This window comes from Rhineura floridana, chromosome 5 (assembly GCF_030035675.1).
Source record: "Rhineura floridana isolate rRhiFlo1 chromosome 5, rRhiFlo1.hap2, whole genome shotgun sequence".
Lineage (NCBI taxonomy): Eukaryota > Metazoa > Chordata > Lepidosauria > Squamata > Rhineuridae > Rhineura > Rhineura floridana.
The window spans coordinates 173142568-173162927 of NC_084484.1; the positions used below are offsets into that span (position 1 = coordinate 173142568).

The 20360-nt window shown below is 43.3% G+C and overlaps 1 protein-coding gene across 5 annotated transcripts in view; it reads left to right on the top strand.

The window, feature by feature from the left end:
- The window catches only part of RAB38 (RAB38, member RAS oncogene family), a 123031-nt gene that overhangs the window by 23999 nt on the left and 78672 nt on the right, over nt 1–20360 (top strand). For 4 of the 5 annotated variants that reach the window (XM_061628884.1, XM_061628886.1, XM_061628887.1 and 1 more), the window contains exon 2: nt 12241–12521. In XM_061628884.1, the coding sequence (XP_061484868.1) occupies nt 12241–12521 (281 nt within the window). Of the gene's footprint in view, nt 1–12240; nt 12522–14294; nt 14396–20360 lie in introns of all 5 variants that reach the window. The other variant, XM_061628885.1, reaches the window with a different exon arrangement.

Here is a 20360-nt window from a genome sequence, read left to right on the forward strand (position 1 = left end):
GCTGCAGGGCTACAACTCCATCATCATCACTGGCAATGGCATGGCTGGCTGGGGCTGATAGGAACTGGAGTCCAACAACCTCTGGGGGGCCACAGAGTTCCCATCCCTGAGTTAAAACCAGTGGGTTGGATGCCGACTAAGTTAGTTAAACTTGGGGCCCATTGACAGCAGTGGGATGAGTTAGTCGTGCCTAAGTGAATTCCCGTGATTTTGATGGGCACTCTATTTAAGTAACTTTGTCTGGATCCAACTCTGTGTCTTGAAGAGTGCCTGAAAAAACCTTTTTTGCTTTTCTTCATGTGTTAGTTCCTCTGATCCTCTTGTCTTATCTACTTCTTGGAGCTTCCTCCAATTTGTCAACATGCTTCTGTCACTGGCTGCTTTCACACATGGGGCTAATAGCGCTAGTTTAACGGATTAAAAAGATAGTGCTTCGTTCCGGATTTCAAAATTCCCTTTCATGCTGCAGGACCTCTTGCGATAAGGAACAGTACTTTTTCAGCCGATATAGCGGCATTTCGCGCAACTGTCTTTCACACGCTGCAATGAACAGAGCCTCGTTTTCAACCCTTTCCCATTATACACATGCGCACTGCAGGTCAAGTATCTCGTCCCGTCGCCATGAAACCCCTCTCCCTTTACCTTCTGCCATATAGTTGAAATGCTGCTATCTGCTATTAGTGTGACAGGGCCGCGCGACAGAAGGGCGGGAACACACTGCATGCTGGGATGGCTGTTGGTAAGGGCAGGAATGCATTGCATGCTGGGAAGCTTGTCATGTGAGCAGCGGCAGCTAGCGCAAAAATCCCGCGATCTTCCGTTTTCCCAGCCTTGCTATCGGAATTTTTCTGGTATCATTTATTGCGGAAATTAGCGCTAAACTTCCACTATAATTCCACCAGAATTCCAGAGCTACCCGTTATGTCATGTGAAAGCTCAAATTTTATGCGCAAATTAACAGGAAATAAATCGTCAGAATAACGGAATAAAGTGCAGTATGAAAGCACCCACTGTGTGATTAAAAAATACCTGGTCTCAGCTGAGACATAAACTTTGCTTAGCTTCATACAGCCAAACCATGATGAAGGAAACTAAACTCTGGTTTCATGCAGGGATGGAAGCTTGCAGCCCTCTAGATGATGTTGGACTCCAACTCCCATCAGCCCCAGTCAGGGATGGAAGCTTGCAGCCCTCTAGATGATGTTGGACTCTAACTCCCATCAGCCCCAGTCACCATTGTCAGGGATGTTGGGAGTTGTGTCCCACCAACGTCTGGAGGGCCACAGCTTCCCTACCCCTCAGTGATGATGATGATTTATTTCCCATCCTTCAGCAATAGATCCCAGGGTAGGTTACAAGATCTAAAATATAATAAGTGTGATGACTAAATTGACCAACCACAGTTTGAGATTGGCTGGCAAACTAAAATCAAAAACCAAACCATGGTTTGCTTTGTGCCATGATGTCTGTATTGACAGGACATGGTTATGGCTGTTGCTCCACCTTCAGAAGCTATGGCAGCTAAAGCCTCAAAACACTGAGGAAAAAGGGAAAAGGAAGCAGGCAAGCAACAATAAACCGTGGTTGTGTGCTCATGCACTTCCTTCTATCCCTTTTTCTCCTTCTCTCACATATTATTTAATCAGTCGCTTCCATTCTTGCAGAAACCAGGATTTGAACCACAGGTTGATTGTGGTTTGGAGAGGTTTCGCAAACCACAGCATACTGGTTCTGATGTAATGGCAAACTGTGATTTCCAAAAAAATTGCCATAATTAATTTAAAAAGAACTCGGGGAACAAGCAGGGAGAGACATGGGAGATGAGTATACACATATTATTTATTTATTTATTATTTATTAAATTTATATCCCGCCTTTCCTCCCAGTAGGAGCTCAGGGAGGCAAACAAAAGCACTAAAAACACTTTAAACCATAATAAAAACAGACTTTAAAATATATTAAAACAAATACATCCTTAAGAACACATTAAAACAAAATATCTTTAAAAACATTTTTAGAAAAGCTTTAAAACTATTTTTTAAAAAAGGTTTAAAAAATCTTAAAAAGCAATTCCAGTACACAAGTCTTGTTTGTGTAGCACTTAACTTTGAATTCACATTACAGGTAAGCTATGTTTGAAAGCTGAAAACCATGGTTTGCTTTCTAAAGTACGGTTAGCATAGTCCATGATTTGCTGTGATATCTGACACAACTGTGGAGGAGGGGGATGCAAAGGCATGTGAGCCTGACAAGCTCAGGCTTGTTCACATAATGCGAAACCATGGTTTAGCATTCTGTGGAACCAGTCCAGTGATTTAAGTTTTTGGCTGCAGATTAATTTTGTAGGTCTGTAAGCTTTAATCAGTCCACGCATTAAACAAACCTTTAGCTGATTAATCAGTCAGTTGAATCATTTTTTAGATAGCACGCTTCATTTTTTGGTCATTGCTTGGGGTTGGGAGTTGAAGCCAATTTGATTCTGCTGTAACAGAGGATGGAAGGGAGAATATCAAAGAAGTCCTTTCCATCTAAGGGATGGCTTTTGTTAATTAAATCGCCAAGTATCTTAATCTTTCATTAATATCTCAAAAGGCATCTGTATCAAGATTTTAGCACTGCAGAAACGAATTTGCATTGAATTGGTTCAGTAGTTGATTAATTGGTTAAAAGACCACAGGGAAGAGCTTTTCAGCTGCAATCACAGGAGGTGGGAGTGGGGGTAGAATTTAAGTCATCCCACTAACTCAGATCAAGCGAAAAACCAAAGTATTAGCATGCATGGTCTAGATATTAGTGCGCATTTTGATGGCGAGTATTTTTCCCCCTTCCATTGTCTGCCTAAGCATTCTAATCTCTGTGCCTCACATTGAAAACAGCCGCTGTAATGAACGGATGGGCTCATTTTCCATGCCTGCCAGTTTCCCCTTCAGAATCGGAGGCCTTTGGGAACCCGGAGATACCCTTCAAGTGCTTTAAAATCTGTAAAGGAAATATGAGTATTATGCATCAGAGTGGAGTACGTTGGAGCACACCTTTTGTGGAGCGCAAGCATGGTTTGCGTGCAAAAGTGAGATAGTCACGGCACTTTCTTGGTTGCATTCCCTTGGCAGAAATTGCATTAGTAAAATAGGGAGGGATTTTCTTTCTTTCCTCTCACTAGTGGGAATGTGTTAGGGTTTGCAAACAATGCTGTCAGCACCCAAGGCTGCACTCTGACACATAGAGCACCATCTACTGGGGAGTTCCCCTCTGCAGATTATTTATTTAGCTTTATTTATTTAGGCACTTCTGTGTTTTTCAGAGCAAAAAAAAATGCCTTCAGAAAGCAGCTCACAGTATTAAACTGTTATAAAATACAATTTAAAAACAGTAAAGATGTAATATTGCCAAGAATACCGTAGGATGATAGTCATGCCCAGAGTAGAACCATTGCTTTCAGTGGGTCTCCTCTGAGCACGACTTAGGCCACATCTGCGCTATAATAATCTGCATTATTGTTATTATTATTTAAAACATTTCTATGCTGCTTGATCATTTGGATTTCTATTATGCCACTTTAAACAGTCATGGCTTCCCCAAAAGAATCCTAGGAACTGTAGCTTGTAAAGGGTGGTGTCGTGAGGAGAGCCCTGTTCCCCTCACAGAGCTACAATTCCCAGAGTGATTTAACAATTCCTCTTTTTAGGGAACTCTGGGAATTGTAGTTCTCTGAGGAGAATAGGGGTCTTCTAACCACTCTCAGCACCCATTACACACTACATTTCCCAGGATTCTTTGGGGGAAGCCATGGCTGCTAAAGCGGCATGATCATGCTTTAAATGTAAAGTGCAGATATGTTGGTAGTTGAATATTCCCCAGTAACAGGCACTGGAAACGCATCTCCAGATCTCCCTGACATGTATACAAGAAATGTACAAGAGCACAGTTAGGGGCTTACTCAAGAGGGCTTCCCTTGATTAAGGAGATGGGAGGGCAGGCCCATGTTGACTCTCCACGACAGATAGTAAAATCTCTTGAGATTGGCCTAACTCTTTGTAAGGGTCCAAGCTAGCTGTGATAGTGGAAGGCCTATGAGAAGAACCAGGTCAGTTCATTGATCAATCCATTGTGGACAGGGGGGATACAAAGATATTTAGGATTGTATTCAATGTAATGCCAAGTCTGTTCTGTAAGTGCAGGGATTTCTCCTTGCTCAGCTTGACGTTCTCCCCTTCTCCTCCCGTAAATTTGTTCTGGGGTTCCCCCAATCCCCCAGAGCAGATTGAGGGACAGCGCAGGGCACGTGTGGCAGGAGGCAAGGGGGAAAGTCCTGTTGTGCTTGCAGTAATCCTTGTGCAGTGAACCTTCACATGGTCTTTATTTCAAACATTCGAGGGGGGCGAGGACTAGGGATGGGATCTGTTGGCCAGTGCCAGTTCAAAAGCATTCTGTTGACCTAATAGGCTGGTATCAATTCGAGTATGTTCTTTGTCCACAAGCCACTGCTTTTGTGTTCTGCTTTTTTCCCCCTCGGAAAAGAATATTGATATTAATATTGATATTTTGAAAGGAAATATCAACATTTTGAAAGGGATTGTCCATAAATTAAAGGAAGTATTGATAAACTGAAGATACAGATAAAAATATCAATATTTTAGATGCATCTCTGAAAATAGCAGTGGGAAAAATCACTACATAAAAATCCAATCTGCAATGATAGTGAATAAGCAAATGAATGGAAAATTCAGTACCAGCTCAGTAACACTTCCAGGAACATCCATGTGGCATCATGTGGAAGCCTGTCTGCAACAGCACCACGCTGCTAGTCCCATGGAATGTCCTGCAGAGTTCGCTTGTAAAAGAGATGGGGGGAAAGTCCTCTTTTAGAGGATATCATAAAAAAAAGTGGAGTGGGGTTCAGCACAACTCTTGCATACAGAGTCTTTGCCCTCTTCCTTTTTTCTCTCCACTGTTATGTACCAGAACTTCAGAACTCGGTGTGGGTGTCTGAGTGTGACTGGCAAACCTCTGAATTCTTAAGGGCTTGGGCCGAAAGGTCTTCATTTCCCTGCAGGGCTTGCAAAACTCACTGTGATAAATTTTGAGAAACTCTCTAGGCTACTCTGCTGAAAACTAACTTTTGCAAACTAGGCACACTAGAGAATCAAGATGTTTGAATAACACATGATGTAGCCTCTCATCTGATTAGTCTGTTGCGACAGATCATAAGGCATCAAAACAGGAAACTGTCCCTAAGGGCTGTTTTTTCTTAATGACCTTCAGTTCCCCCCCAAAAAGGTCATGCTTCAGTTTAGCTTCATCAATGGATAGCAGTGTTATATTAGATAGAAAGGATCAAAGACAGAAGTTCATTTTTGCAGTTTGCAGGCCATGTGAATGAATTTTTACCCTCTTTTATTTTTTTCAGAAAGATAACGTTAGCCTATTAAACAATATCTCAGTGTTACAAACCTGTGATATTGTCCTGGGAGAGGAGAGAAGTGGTCTGAAGTTGGGAGTGATTCTTGCCACTCCTGTGTCATGGTCAGACCACTACCTGGTAAATATGGACTTCTCGTTGCCATGCCCCCTCCGCAGGGGTGAAGGACCTATTAAAATGGTCCGCCCCAGACGCCTGATGGATCCGGATGGATTCCTGACTGCGCTTGGGGAATTGGAACCTGCTGAAGGTCGCCCGGTCGAAACCCTGGTGAAGGAGTGGAACGTGGGGATCACCAGGGCATTAGACCGGGTGGCTCCGAAACGTCCTCTCCCCCTGAATAGAACTCAGCTAGCACCATGGTATACACCACGGTTGCGTAGTCTGAGACAGGAGGTGAGACGACTAGAGCGCCGGTGGCGGAAATCCCGCTCCGAAGATGTCCGGACACAGGTTAGAGCAGCAGTAGCTGCCTACCAAGTGGCAATAAAGGTAGGAAAGAAGGCTTTCTTTGCTGCCTCTATTGCATCTGCGGAGTGCTGTCCCAGGAGACTGTTCCAGGTGGTCCGAAGCCTGGTCGGTCCAGTTGCTCAGGAACCCTTGGAACAGTCAAAGGCCTCCTGTGACTTATTAGCAAAACACTTCGCTGATAAAATCGAACACTTACGGAGCTCGATCCCGTGCGCCATGGACACAGTGGATGAACCAGAGTTGGCCAGTTGCATGCCGGTAACTTGGGATCGGTTTTGGCTTCTCCCTTCTGAGGAAGTGGACAAGGTGCTTTCATCTGTGAAGCCAACCACTTATCTTACTGATCCTTGCCCTTCGTGGCTCCTTGTGAGCTGCAGAGAGAAATTGGGCGAGGGGATCAAAGCGGTGGTAAACGCATCCTTGAAAGAGGGTGTGATGCCATCAGCCTTCAAGGAGGCAATTGTAAAGCCCATCTTAAAGAAGCCCTCCTTGGATCCCCAAGTATTCGATAACTTCCACCCAATTTCGAATCTGCCATTTCTGGGCAAGGTCATTGAGCGAGTGGTGGCCAACCAGTTGTCAGCACACTTGGATGAAACGGATTATTTGGATCCATACCAATCGGGTTTCAGGACTGGTCACGGAACTGAAACAGCCTTGGTCGCTCTGGTAGATGATTTGAGGAGGGCATTAGATAGGGGAGAATCCACCTTTCTTGTCCTCCTCGATCTCTCAGCGGCTTTTGATACTGTCGACCACAGTATCCTTCTGCTTCGCCTGGAGGGATTGGGAATTGGAGGCACTGTATTACAGTGGTTCCATTCCTTTCTCTCCGATAGGTACCAACAGGTAGCGTTGGGGGAGGAGGTATCAGACCCTTGGCCTCTCAATTGTGGTGTGCCACAGGGCTCTATCCTCTCTCCCATGCTATTTAACATCTATATGAAACCGCTGGGGGCAATCATCAGGAGATTTGGGCTGCAGTGTCATCAATATGCGGATGACACTCAGCTCTATCTCTCGTTTAAATCTTCACCAGAGTTGGCTGTGGAGACCTTGTCCAAGTGCCTGGAATCCGTGAGTGGATGGATGGGAAGGAACAAGCTGAAGTTGAACCCTGATAAGACCGAGGTACTACTTGTGGGGGACAAGAGAAGGTTGGGCGACATTGACCTGAAGTTCAACGGGGTGAGTCTACCCCTAAAGGACCAGGTCCGCAGCCTTGGGGTTGTGCTTGATTCCAGGCTGTCCATGGAGGCTCAGATTTCGGCAGTGAGCCGGGCAGCCTGGTACCAACTACACCTCATACGAAGGCTGCAACCCTACCTTCCTGTTCACCAGCTCCCACTAGTGGTACACGCCCTGGTCACCTCTCGTTTGGACTACTGTAATGCGCTCTACGTGGGGATACCCTTGAAAACTGTCCGGAAATTACAACTGATACAAAATGCAGCGGCTTGACTACTTACGAATAGTCGCCGCCGAGATCACATCACACCAGTGTTGTTCGATCTACACTGGCTACCAGTTGTTTTCCGAGCCCAATTCAAGGTGTTGGTATTGACCTTTAAATCCCTACACGGTTCCGGCCCAGTTTATCTCACGGAGCGCCTTCAACGCCACCAATTATGCCGCCCGACAAGATCGGCCACACAGGGCCTTCTCTCAATCCCGCCAACAAAAACAGCCAGATTGGCGGGTACAAGAGAGAGGGCATTCTCAGTGGCGGCCCCCACTCTTTGGAACTCCCTCCCACAAGATCTCCGGCACGCCTCTTCTCTAAATGTGTTTCGGAAAGCCTTAAAGACCTGGCTCTTTCAGCAGGCCTTCGGGGTATCCGGGGAGGGTTAATTGTTATAACTGTAATGCCTCCTGCCCAGTTTTAATATTGTTGCTGCAGATGTGTTGTTTTTATATTGTATTACTGTATTTTATCAATTGTATTTTAACAATTTTGTAAGTCGCCTAGAGTGCCCATTGGCCAGATAGGCGACGAAGAAATTAAATTTATTATTATTATTATTTATTATCTATGGAATGAATGGGGCACCTCATCCTGTTTGCGTTTGGCTATTGTGCATTCAGAAAAAATTAAGAGAGTGGGGGAATTGGGGGTTGTCAGAGTGAGAAGTGGACTCTTAAAGAAATATAGCTGTTGCCTTTCAAACCCATTTTTCTCTAAAGAGCTCCGACTGGTGTGTTGCGTAGCTTCAGAGATGGAGCTAAAGCAGGGGCATTGAGTTGTGTTCCAGGAGGAAACCTTGGGGTTCTTCAGATGCTTATCAGGGATTTCTCAAAAAGAATATCCATAATGAGCTTCTGGAAAAAAATGTTTCCTTTCCCACCTTTCCCCCACCCTGTGTTCTCCAGACTATACCTCCCATCATACATTGGCCATGCTGGCTGGGGCTGATGGGAGTTGTAGTCCAAAACATCAATATCATTATTACTTAAATTTCTATTTTGCCCTTCCTCCCAGAAGGAGCCCAAGGCAGCAAACAAAACACAAAAAACATCTCAAAACATCTCAAAAGAAAGCATCTTAAAAAACATATTTTATTTTTAAAAAATCTTTATCAACATCTTAAAAAGCAATTCCAACACAGGTGCAGACTATGATAAGGTCTCTACTTAAAAGGTATGTGGAAAGAGGAAGGTCTTCAGTAGGCGCCGAAAAGATAACAGAGATGGTGCCTGTCTAATATTGAAGGGGAGGGAATTCCAAAGGGTAGTTGCCACTACACTAAAACATCTGAAGGCGACCAGGTTGGGAAGGTCTGACATAGCCAGGGGGAACTCATCATGCACTGTAGAACAGGGGTTCCCAAACTGTGGTCTGCAGACCACAAGCTTCATTCAGGTGGTCTACGGCATATCTGTGAAGAACACAACTTAAATTCTATAGAATTCAATGGAATGTAATTGCAACACAATGAAATACAATAGAAGAGATAAAAGTCGGGCCTGCCAACCAAGATGTCTTCTGTATCTTTAAAAGTTGTGCAGGGGGAAGGGAGAATTCCACCTGTGGTTTTTCCCATTACAGTGTTGCAAGAACACCTGCACTTGGCTGACTTCCTCTTCTCCTAAAGATACAGGATCAGTTTCAGGCCAGGAGCCTGGCAACCCTACTTTGGAGGCAGGCTGCTTGTTGGGGATACCAGTTGAGAACCAGTAGTTTTGTTTGGAAGTGCCCTCAGTGAGAGGGAGTAAAGATACTAGTTTATTGAAGTCTTAAGCAAGTTGTGTAAAAAAGGTAAAGGTGTCCCCACACTTGTAGTGCAAGTCGTTTCTGACTCTTAGGGTGACGCCTTGTGACGTTTACAAGGCAGACCGTATATATGGGGTGGAATTGCCAGTTCCGTCCCCGGCCTTTCTTTGCCCCCCAGCATATGCCGGGTACTCATTTTACCGACCACGGATGGATGGAAGGCTGAGTGGACCTCGACCCCTTTTACCGGAGATTCGACTACCTCCTTCCGTTGGAATCGAACTTCGGCTGCGTTACCACCGCTTACCACTCTGCGCCACGGAGGATCCTATAAGCAAGTTGTGTAGGCCATTCTTTTGGTAAGGTTCACCTGAAAAGTAACATAACAATGTCTAAAATAAATAAGCAAAGGCTGCAGAATCTTCTGCAGAGGGGAAGGCTATCCACAGCAGAGGTGCATTATGTACATGGAAATTCCAGGTAGTTTTCCATCCAGGCGTTGATGACACCCAGACCTGCTTAGCTTCAGCCACACGGCTACACGAGTACTTTCAGACCACGCCTTTGGACTGTGTAGGAAGCTACATATATTTAAAGCATATGAATCTTGCTCTTCAGCCAACAGTGGTTTCCAGAGCAGCTTACAACACTTATAAGCATCTTACAAAGACAATCCCTCCCTGCTCTCAAGCTTACTATCTAAAAGAAAGGAGTTTAGAAAGGTTTGTTTAACCCTGGTTAATTTATTGTCACAAACTGTTGGTTCCATGTGCAGCTCCTCTGTGTGATGATCCACTGAACTGCAGGTGGTGGCTTCTTCATGAAGTATCTTCAGGCCCTAGGTTGACCTCTCCCCACCCAGGCTGACCACTGCATCTTCCTATAGAGGAAGGAGTATAAAAGGGTTTCATGATCAAGTTGAGACACGTTTGAACAACAAGGTCTTCCTGAGTTCTGGCGTGTTCCTGTATTCATTGTCCTTTGGTCCAAACTTCTGCATTGCTCCTCAACCCTGGTTTATCTCGATGTTCACTTTTGTGTTGACTTAAGATTGCATACCGTGCTTCGGATGAGCCGAGGATGAGCCATTGCTTTCTGGGTACAAAAGGATCTGCTATCAGTGGACACTGTTGTAAATGCAACACACTATAAAATACACAGTTCAGCCTCATCCCAGTAACTGTATCATACCACACACCCAATCCAATTTCAGGTCTTGTTATTTACATCTGTTTCTGTCTTTAAAAGTATTGATTATTTTTTCTCTGTGTATTAATGCATCTAGTAGTGTTTCACCAAGCTACTCTGTTGATGGGTTTGCTTTTTCTTTTATATTTTTAAGGGGGGAAATCAACCAATAAAATTGATTTTAAGATGAGGTTTGCCAAGTAATAGCTTTTCCAACAATCTGTTGTAGAATGAATATCTGTTCACAGCATGATCAGCCTGGGTGATCTAACCTGCTCTATTTTATTCAAAAAATATTGTCTGAGATCCTCCACATTTTATCCAGCATGACAACATTTATCATTTTTTTCCCCAAGATGAGGCAAGTGTGTCTATTGGGTAAGACCATCCATATTTTTGTTAGGTGTCTTCGCGCCCATCTCCCATCACATCTCCCATATTCGTTCACCCATATTTCATGACTAAATCGTGCCAGTGGAGTGATCAAAATTCCATCTGCAGGACTCCGTCTCTGTTAGGACAGTGGGTTTGATCCAAAGAAATGTGGGGAATTCGCACTGTTCTGCAAACTGTTGTACAAGTGGTAGTGGAAAACTGGTGACAAAGAATTATGCAGCTGCATGTCAGTCCAGGGGATACTGGAGCACAAACACTTCTCTATTGACAAGCATTTTGCTTTACATTAAGGCAAGGATGGAGAACTTGTGGCTCTCCAGATGTTGCAAAGCTACAGTTAGGTATGGAAACACCTGCCAGTTTTGGTTCTTTCCATTTCTCATTTTTCCAATCTTCCACAAGTTGCTGAAGTAATTTGCTATTTTTTTAGGGGGGGAAATCCACGTGAAAATTCTTCCGCATTTTAGTGTGAATTTCTCCAAATGAACACATGTTTGTCTGCAGTTTTGACTAATGTACAGATATTTGCAAGCAATTTCTCTTAATATAATGCATTTTTGCATGTTATTTTCACAACTGCATTGCAAAATTCAGGTAAGTGCAAATCTCAAAGGATGGCCATGTTTCAGTTCTCGTATTGTTTTGGAAAGTGCATATTTGATAAATTTGGCTATAAATGCAATTGGAATCAAATCTCTCCCCCATCCCTAACTACAGTTTAGCTGTTTAATAGAATGTATATGCCACCTGATTGTAAATAGAACCTGTAAACAGTTTACGGAAAAATAAAACATTAAAATTGTCAATAAAAGATGAAGTTAAAAACATTTTTTTTTACAAAAAAGTCAAGATATAATTAAAATCAGCAGGTAAGCTAAAAACAGATTAAAGCACATGCCAACTTCCGCGTGTCTGGAGAAGTTTGCCTAACAACAATATTTTTTTATTTATTTAATTTTTATCCCGCCCTTCCTCCCAAAGCAGCCGAGGGCGACAAACAATTTAACAAGAAAATGAAAAGCCTTCTAAAACACCATTTAAAAAATTAGCAGATGCAATGCCAAAAGGAATAGAGCAAAGGCAACCTGCCTGGTGTCAAGAGGCAGGGAATTCCAAACTGTACATGCCACACTAGAAGATCCATTTCTTATAAGTACAAAACAAATATTATGTGGCACCTGTTAACAGTGCCAGTATCACAAATGGAAGTGGTTAAGTGCTTATCATCCTTGACTATTGGCTATCCTGTGTCATTTAATCCAACCCCTCAGCTCAGAGCAGGATTCTTGCAAAGACAGCTTTCCCAATGGATGACTGTCCAGCCTCTGCTTAAATATATCCAGTGAAGGAAAGCTCAGCAACTTCCAAATTCATCAGACTAGATAAATCTTTGGTCAGATTCATCAATGTAATACTTACATTTTAAGACAGACCAATTGTCGACATTCAGTCTGAACTCATGAAACGATGTAGTTGAAAGATTGCTCAATACTGATCTGCTGCAGGGTGTGTTTTATATGTGTTTATTTAAAAAGGTGTGTTTTTATCGTTATAGGTCAGGAAAGGTTTGGGAACATGACGCGGGTCTATTACCGAGAAGCTATGGGAGCATTTATTGTCTTCGATGTGACAAGGCCGGCAACTTTTGAAGCGGTAACCAAATGGAAAGAGGATTTGGACACTAAGCTGACCCTCCCCAATGGCAAACCTGTGCCAGCCATTCTCTTGGCAAACAAATGTGATCAGGGCAAAGAGGTGCTGGTGAACAATGGGGTCAAGATGGAGCAGTTCTGCAAGGAGAATGGCTTTGTGGGATGGTTTGAAACATCAGCAAAGGTAACTGTCCTCTTGGGATGTTTAAGGACAGGGGTCTACGTATGTGGCTGAATGTGGTAACCAAGCATTAGCTTCCACTAACCAGCAGTGAAGTCCAGTCCCAGGGCTAGCCATACCATTGGGCAGGTGGATGCAACTGCCCACCTGTCAAAGTAGCTGTCAGGTGATAGGGGAGTTCCCCAATCCTGTTGTACATAGAGGTCAGGTGTATGGCTCATGGGGCTCAACAGGCAACTGATTCCATACCCTGAGCTAAAGTTTTGCAACTGGTTGTGCCTTCCCCAACTGCTATTTTGGAGTTGGCTCCAGCTGGTGGACCTGACGGTTCTAGTAAAAAGGAAAGTAGATGCCCCAAGCCTGAATTCTGCCCATACCTGCTTTTGACCGTACTTTGTATGTATGCAATGCTATATTACCTTAAGATCATTAGAAGATGCTGGATCAGACAAAAGGCCCACGTAGTCTAACCAACCAGATGCCTATGGGAAGCAGTGGCACTCTTCCCACTTGTGTTCCCCAGCAACTGGCATTCCCAGACACGCTGGCTCTAATACTGGAGGTAGTGCATGGCTGTTATGACTAGTAGCCATTGATACAGGCGGGCCCCGCTTATACGGCAGGTTCCGTTCTGGACCCCCGCCATAAAGCGGAAATCGCTGTAAAGCGGAACCCCATTGAGTATAATGGGGCGCGTCGCATGAAAATGACACGAAAATGCCGCAAAATCGGCTTTAAAATGGGGAATGAAAGCCGCTGCATTAGCAGAATGCCGGGAAGCGAAGCGCCGGGAAGCGGGGCCCTACTGTATCCTCCATGAATTTGCTGAACCCCTTTTTAAAGGCATCCAAGTTGGTGATCATCACTACATCCTTTTTTGACCTGTTAGGAATGTACTTATTTTCCCTTTCCACCCCATGAATTACCATTCCTTATGATAAAATGGCTTTGCAGCCAGTATTTCATTGTTGCACTAAGGATGTAAGGAGCCATCATTTCCCATCTCACCTTGCATTCATTGCATGCAGCACTATTTCCATTCTCCTGCAGTTCAACGTCCACCAAAACCTATTATTCATCTTGCTGTCTGTTGTGGCAAAATTATGCAACTTGTGTAATGAATTGTGTAAATTATGCAGTCATTACGTTATTCCACCCCATTAATTTGCATGCAAAGGAAACACAATTATGTATCATTTGCTGATTGAAAGCAACAACAGTAGTGAATACCGATCATGTTTGCTGAATTGATTTTCATTCTGGACATGGGATGAAAGAGCGAACATTGGCAATTTCTGCTCCTGTTTCCATTTCCATTGGAATTCTGCAATAAAAGAAGGGTTGAGCATCCGCTTTGCATGCAGAAGGTCCCAAGTTCAATCCTCAGCATCTCCAGGAATGGCTAGGAATGACCCTACCCTGATACCCTGGAGAGCTGCTGCCAGTCAGTGTAGACAATATTGAGCCACATTGACCAATGGTCTGATGCAGTACAATGCAGTTTCCCATGTTCTGGATAAATAACCACGAAAGCAAAGAGCACAGCTGCTTTCAGCAATGGCTTTCCATATTTGGAAAGATCAGGCTGCTAAGAACTGAACATATATTACAAATGGAGCCAACTTAGAGAGAGAGAGAGAGAGAGAGAGAGAGAGAGAGAGAGAAAGAGAGAGAGAGAGTGTGGAGAAGTGCCTCCAGACTTGGCGAGAGTGAGTTTGCAAATTAACTACAACTATTTTCTTTAAATTATGTTTTAAAAATCCTAATTATATCTAGCTCTCAAATAACTGTCTCCGGTGTGCTTTTGCCAATGGCAAAGTGAAACCCTCCCACGAAGGAGTTCAGAAAAATTAAACTTTCCTGCATTTTACGGAGAAGTAAGTTGCTTTTTTCATAATTTAGATTTTCACAACCTAGCCTACAACTGGCCTACTAAAACTAACAGGCAGTGGGTTCAAGACAGACCAAGGGCTTTGTCACAGAATGGATACATTTCATTTAATGGAATTCTTTGCCATGGGGTCTGGCGGCAATGCCTTTAAGACTAAATGCCCTTTGTTTGTAGAACATATACATATAACTTGTAGGATTCATTTGCCCAAAAAATAAAAATGTGTTGGTTACTGCTTACTTTATGGCTTTTTAAAAAGGTTGCTGCTGGCTTTGATGGCTTCCAAAAAATCTTGTTGGAAGGCAAGTTTATCAAGGGCTAGGAGCCAGGGCTACTAAGAATTGAACATCAAAGTTCAGAGGCATTGACTTCATTAGTTTCATTGTATCTTGGCTTATTAAGGCTTGTTAAGTCTAGATATGTTTGAGCCTTTTGGTTGCACATGCAGTTCCATCACTTCTGCAAGCAAACAAAGCAGGAAGTCTTCCATTAGCCTAGTTTCTTGTTTCATCTGAGCCAGGAAACTATGGTTTCCAGCTTCAGAACAAGCCAACATATTAAGCCATGGTTGAATACAGGAAGAGCTGGAGCTCAGGGGTAGAGCATGCACTTTGCATGCAGAAGGTCCCAGGTTTAGTCACCAGCATTTCCAGGAAGATCCATGGAATGATCCCTGCCTGAAAACCTAGAGAGCTGCTGTCAGTGAATGTTTACCAAACTGAACTAGAAGGACCAATAGACTGATTCGGTATAAGGCTGTTTCCTCTGTTTTACCGTATATTCTTATGAAGTTGGCTTAATAGTCATGCTTGGTTCCAAAACCATTAACCATGGTTTCCTAGTTTGGCAAAATGGGTAACTCTAGTTAATGGAAGACTTCCTGGTTTGATTTCCAGCTCTCACAAAAAGAGGAGTGCAGGTGCTGCATGCACTTCCAAAAGGCTCATTCATTTTTCAGGTTATTAAGCACTGGTATGATTGTCAGAACTGGCCCAGTGGGTTGGATCCAAAGCCCACCCCCTTCAGATCTGTCAGAGGATGGCTGTGACCATCAGTGGCAGCTGGTGGCTCCATGTCAGTGGGGCAGTGGAATCCGCTCCGGGTTTTAGTCTGAACTTTCAAGTAGCTGTCCAAGGCCCTGAAACCTTTTTTTTTCTTTTTGTTGTTTTATCTGTTGATTGATTTTTTGTATCGCACTTTTGTACTTACTATAGTTTTATTATATTTCCTTTTATATTATTCTGCTCACCTCTTTGTGGGCCTTGTCCAAAAAGGGGTACAGAAATAAACCGATGATAATGGAGAGCCACTTCCAATCGACATAGGCAATACTGAGCTAGGTGGACCATGGTCTGACTCAGTATAGGGCAGCCTCTTCTTATATTCCTACTTGGGGTCATAGGCTGTATATATTTACATGCCATACAGGGGTTAAACAGGGACTGTTTCAGTGAGTTTCCTAACCTGTCCAATTCCTAGAGGCAGGGATGGATAGAAACCATTCTTTTTAAAAGAGAACAAGGAATGTCAGCAAGATAAAATATCTACTTAAAACGTAACATAGATACAGATTAAGTTCACAGTTAATGTATGGAACGTAGGAGGCTGCTGGCAGTAGCTCTCCAGGGTCCCCTACCTGGCGATGCTGGGGATTGAAACTGGGACCTTCTGTATGCAAAACAGATACTCTACCACGAGCTACGGCCCTTCCCCCAATGTTGTATTAGGGATGCATTATTATTATTATTATTATTATTATTATTTATACCCCGCCTTTTGGCCAAAGGCCCTCAAGGCAGCTTACAAAGAAAAATGAACACAAGTTAAAAAGTACATCAATGAAAACAATACAATTTACAAAAATTAAACTACATAACAAATCACATTATTAAGAAAAAAAACAAAATGTCCAGGAAATTGTCAATTTGCCAAGCACATCAAGACTCAGCTGTACAAACCCCTCTCCAAGCCAACCAGAACCTCTACCAGTGAACAGATTTGTTCTCACTTTTAAATATTTATTCTGCCACTGCTGCATTTCAGAAAAAGTTTCTTTTATGCGGGAGAGAGAAAGCGGGTGGCATAAAAGTGCTGCATTTGGGGAGGATGATGGAGCCAAATGCATCTGTCTGAAATGGACCCCACTGACCATGAAAGGATGAAACGTACTTTCTTCTTAGCCTGAAAGAGGCTTGACCCACTGTTTGTGTTCTAAGCAAGTGCTCCCAAAACACTCACAGACACTAAAAAGTGCCGGCTGCCATTACCTTCCTTCTCCTGTTCCACCACCACCAACCTTACATTGAGAAGGGGAGGCAGAGATGCAGACCCTCGGACCATCCATTTTCCATGTCTGGAAAGAAACTGGGGTTACACATCTCAGCACCCCCCCACACACAGGAAAAATAGCATCTAAAAAGTCATTCTCCAAGTGAGGATAGAGTTGTGAGTCTCTGTTTGTTTGTTTTTCACCTGTTAAACTGAGACCGAAACAGACTGGATTAAGTGACTTCCATGACAGCCTGTGTGGTATAGTGGTTAGAGCAAGGATGGGGAGCCTGTGGCCTTCCAGAAGCTGCTGGGCTACAACTCCCATCATTCCTGACCATTGGCCATGCTGGCTGGGGCTGATGGGAGTTGGAGTCCAAGGATACCTGGAGGTACTTCCAATTCGGTGGCCATCTTTGGCCCACCAGGGGTCCCAAATTGTCCTACCAGGCCATTTCTGGTAAACCATGCCTACCTGTCCTGATGTCAGATGTGGGGCAGGTACCGATGTAGCTGTAAAGGAGCAATTGGCAGCTTAAAGTGAGCACCTGGTTGATCCTTTGCTGCAGCAAGGCGCCCTCCCACCGCCCATCAGCTGATCAGTGATGGTAGTGTGCCTTGCTCTATGATCAGAAACGGCTTTGCATTGGAACACCTGCAGAAACAAAGGAGGATGGATGGACTCCATTTTAGCAGGGATTCAGTGCAAACCCCTTTGTGATCCTGGAGGAAGCCTCTTCTACATGCTTGTTTCCATTTAGCTCTTTTGATGTTTTCTAAAATAGCTGTTATAAGATAGCGATACCAATCTTGTAGTGATAGCTAATAAGATGGGACAGGAAGCCTGGGTTTCCTTTGCTCTTCTGCTTCACTTCCTTTGAGTCTTGTGAAAGCTACTTCATCCAATCTCTCCTTGCCTCTGTTCAGCATGTGAGAGAAAAAAACCCGAAATTAATATTTCAGGTAAGTTAATGCAGGGTGGGAAGGAGGGTAGATTGCTCACTGGGTAGGCTGGAGTCAGTCATTAAGGGCCCCTCCAGAGTGGTGGTGTTTTGCTGGTGTTTTCTGCAACATGTCATTGATGCATTAATAGTACATTCATGGTGGATTTATACTGGACTGTCCACACTTCATTCTGCTTTATTGTCCTGCAATGCTTCCCCAATGCATAATTGCCATCTGGAGGGGCACTCTTGTGCTACCGCACAACAAAAGCAGGACAAAAAAACACTGCAGAACATTTGTGGTATGAAAAGTTACAGGATTTCAGCAGGAAGTTACGGGACACAGAGAGTGGAAATGCGACAGTGGATTATATTCAACTGTCCTGCTCAGGGTAGATCCGTTGAAATGAATGAAACTAAGTTAATCATGTCTCTTAACCTCAATGGGTCTCTCTGAGCAGGAGTAGCACTGAATACCACCCAGAATGTCCACCCCAAAACTTTTGCAGGCCCAAACAGTATTGAAAACAGCATCGCATATAACCACCCCAATATCATCATGAGCACAAATGATAACAAATGCACAATTAAAAAAACACCTGGAGGTGCCCCATCTCTCAACCTAATCTCTCTCACACAGAGAGAGACTTACTGCGATAATAAAATGGGGACAATGTACACTTCCATAAGTTCCTTTTGAAGTTAGGGTAGGATAAAAATGTAATCAATAATTATCAAGAGATGCAAGATAAGATATAAACAGCAAAGTATCTGTGTTGGTGGTTTTCCAGCTTTATTTTCAGGGAACCTTTTGCATATCAACTATTATGCCTTTCAGAGGTGTGTGCAAAGTGCTGGCTAGCCTTGTCGTTGACATGCACCAGATGAGCGGGCCCTGCAAGGACGAATCTGCAGTGATGGACAAGGTGCCTTTAGGGATGCTTCATGACATCCTTAATTTGCCCCAGTGGGCAAGAGGGTTATCACCAGAGGCTGAAAGTTTGTAAAATATTTCAAATATTTTAGCAAAAAAAAAGTGAATGCACTTCAGTGGATGAAAGCTGTCATCCACAACTAATACCAAAATCAAAAGCACATTACACTTAAATGGCTCTTGGGGAAGGAAAACTATAAGAAATAAGGTGTGCAATGGAAAATTTAGGATATAATCTTTACATGGGGAAATTAAGTGTGAAATATGCTGTGTTAAAATATCAGGAAAAGTCGCCATTACGTGCAAGGATTACAGGAGGCAAGACTAAAATTAACTACAACGTAGCCCGGGTTAGCCAATGTGGTGCCCTCCAGATTTTTGGACTTCAGTTTTCATCACCCCCAGCTGGCATGGCCAGTGGACAGGGTTGATGGGAGTTGTAGTCCAAAACAGCACCAGATTGGCTATCCCTGACCTAACCAGTACTTAACCCTACAACAGCCACCTAAACTCTACCAGCCCTCTAATTTAAGCTTGCCGCATTGCAGTTTGGCCTAAAGAGAGGGAGGGAGGGAAAGAAATATTTCTTCACATTTCTACAGCACTTTACTGTTTGTTTGTTTGTTTGTTTGAAAAAACATATTTATGAAAATTCATCTGCATTTTAGTGTGAATATTTCCTAATATACACATTTTGGCAAAGCAATTTCTCCTGATGTAGTGCATTTTTGTGTGTTCTTTTCTCTCATACACACATTTTTATGCACAATTTCCCCTAACATATGCACTTCTGTAAACATTATTTGTTTGGCTGACTGCATTGCAACATTCATGTAAGTGCGAATTTCAAGGGATGGCTGTATTTTCAGTTCTCATACTGTTTTGGAAAGTGTGAATTTGATGGATTTGGCTTGCAATGCGAACTGAATTGAATTTCTTGCCCCTCCCTAATGCAGGTGTTGGCATAATTTCATGTGGGTAGGAGGAAAAGAAGAGAAAAGAGGGGGTTGACCCGCTTCAGGCCTGCCCATCATCAGCATACATCCCCTGACAGATAACTCCAGAGAGAGTTCTGCCCTCGACAGAAAGAAAAGGTTCCCCATCAGTAGCTAGACCTGCAAAGACTAGGAATGCAACTGTAAACAGAGGCCTTAAAAAGGCTTTTTGATTGGGTGCTGGCCTTGTGAACTGGCCTTAAAGAAAACCCTCCCCAAGAGATGGAGGAAAGTCTTGACAAAGTATTTTTTCCTTCCCCCCGTTGAACAGAATGCTGGAATTTGAGGCAGTCTCCGTTAGAATCCTGAACCTGGAGGGTTGAATGCCACTTCAAAAGCATTCTATTGACCTAACAGGCTGGCATCACTTCTAATTCGTCTTTGTCGACAAGCCACTGCTTATACCAATCTGGTTTTTTTTCCCTCAGAAAAAAATACTGCTTTTAATATTGATATTTTTAAAGAAAAGATTAATATTTTGGAAGGAAGTATCAATGAAAGAAAATGTTGATAAATTAAAGGAAATATTGATAAACTGAGGGAAATATCAGTATTAATACCAATATTTTAGACATGAAGTTTTCAATAAAAAATTGTTTCCAAAAATTGCCACAGAAAATTGCTATGTACAAATCTGATCTGCAATGATAGCAAATTAATGGAAAATTCGGTACTAAGTCCAAATTGGACAGAATTCCAGCACATTCCTAGTAGGTCCTAGGGAAGCCTTCTGTGGCTAGAAGGGGTGGTAGTAGCAGCATTCCATAAATGGGAGAGTAGTATCAAGCGGCCCCTCCCCCACTTGCCACC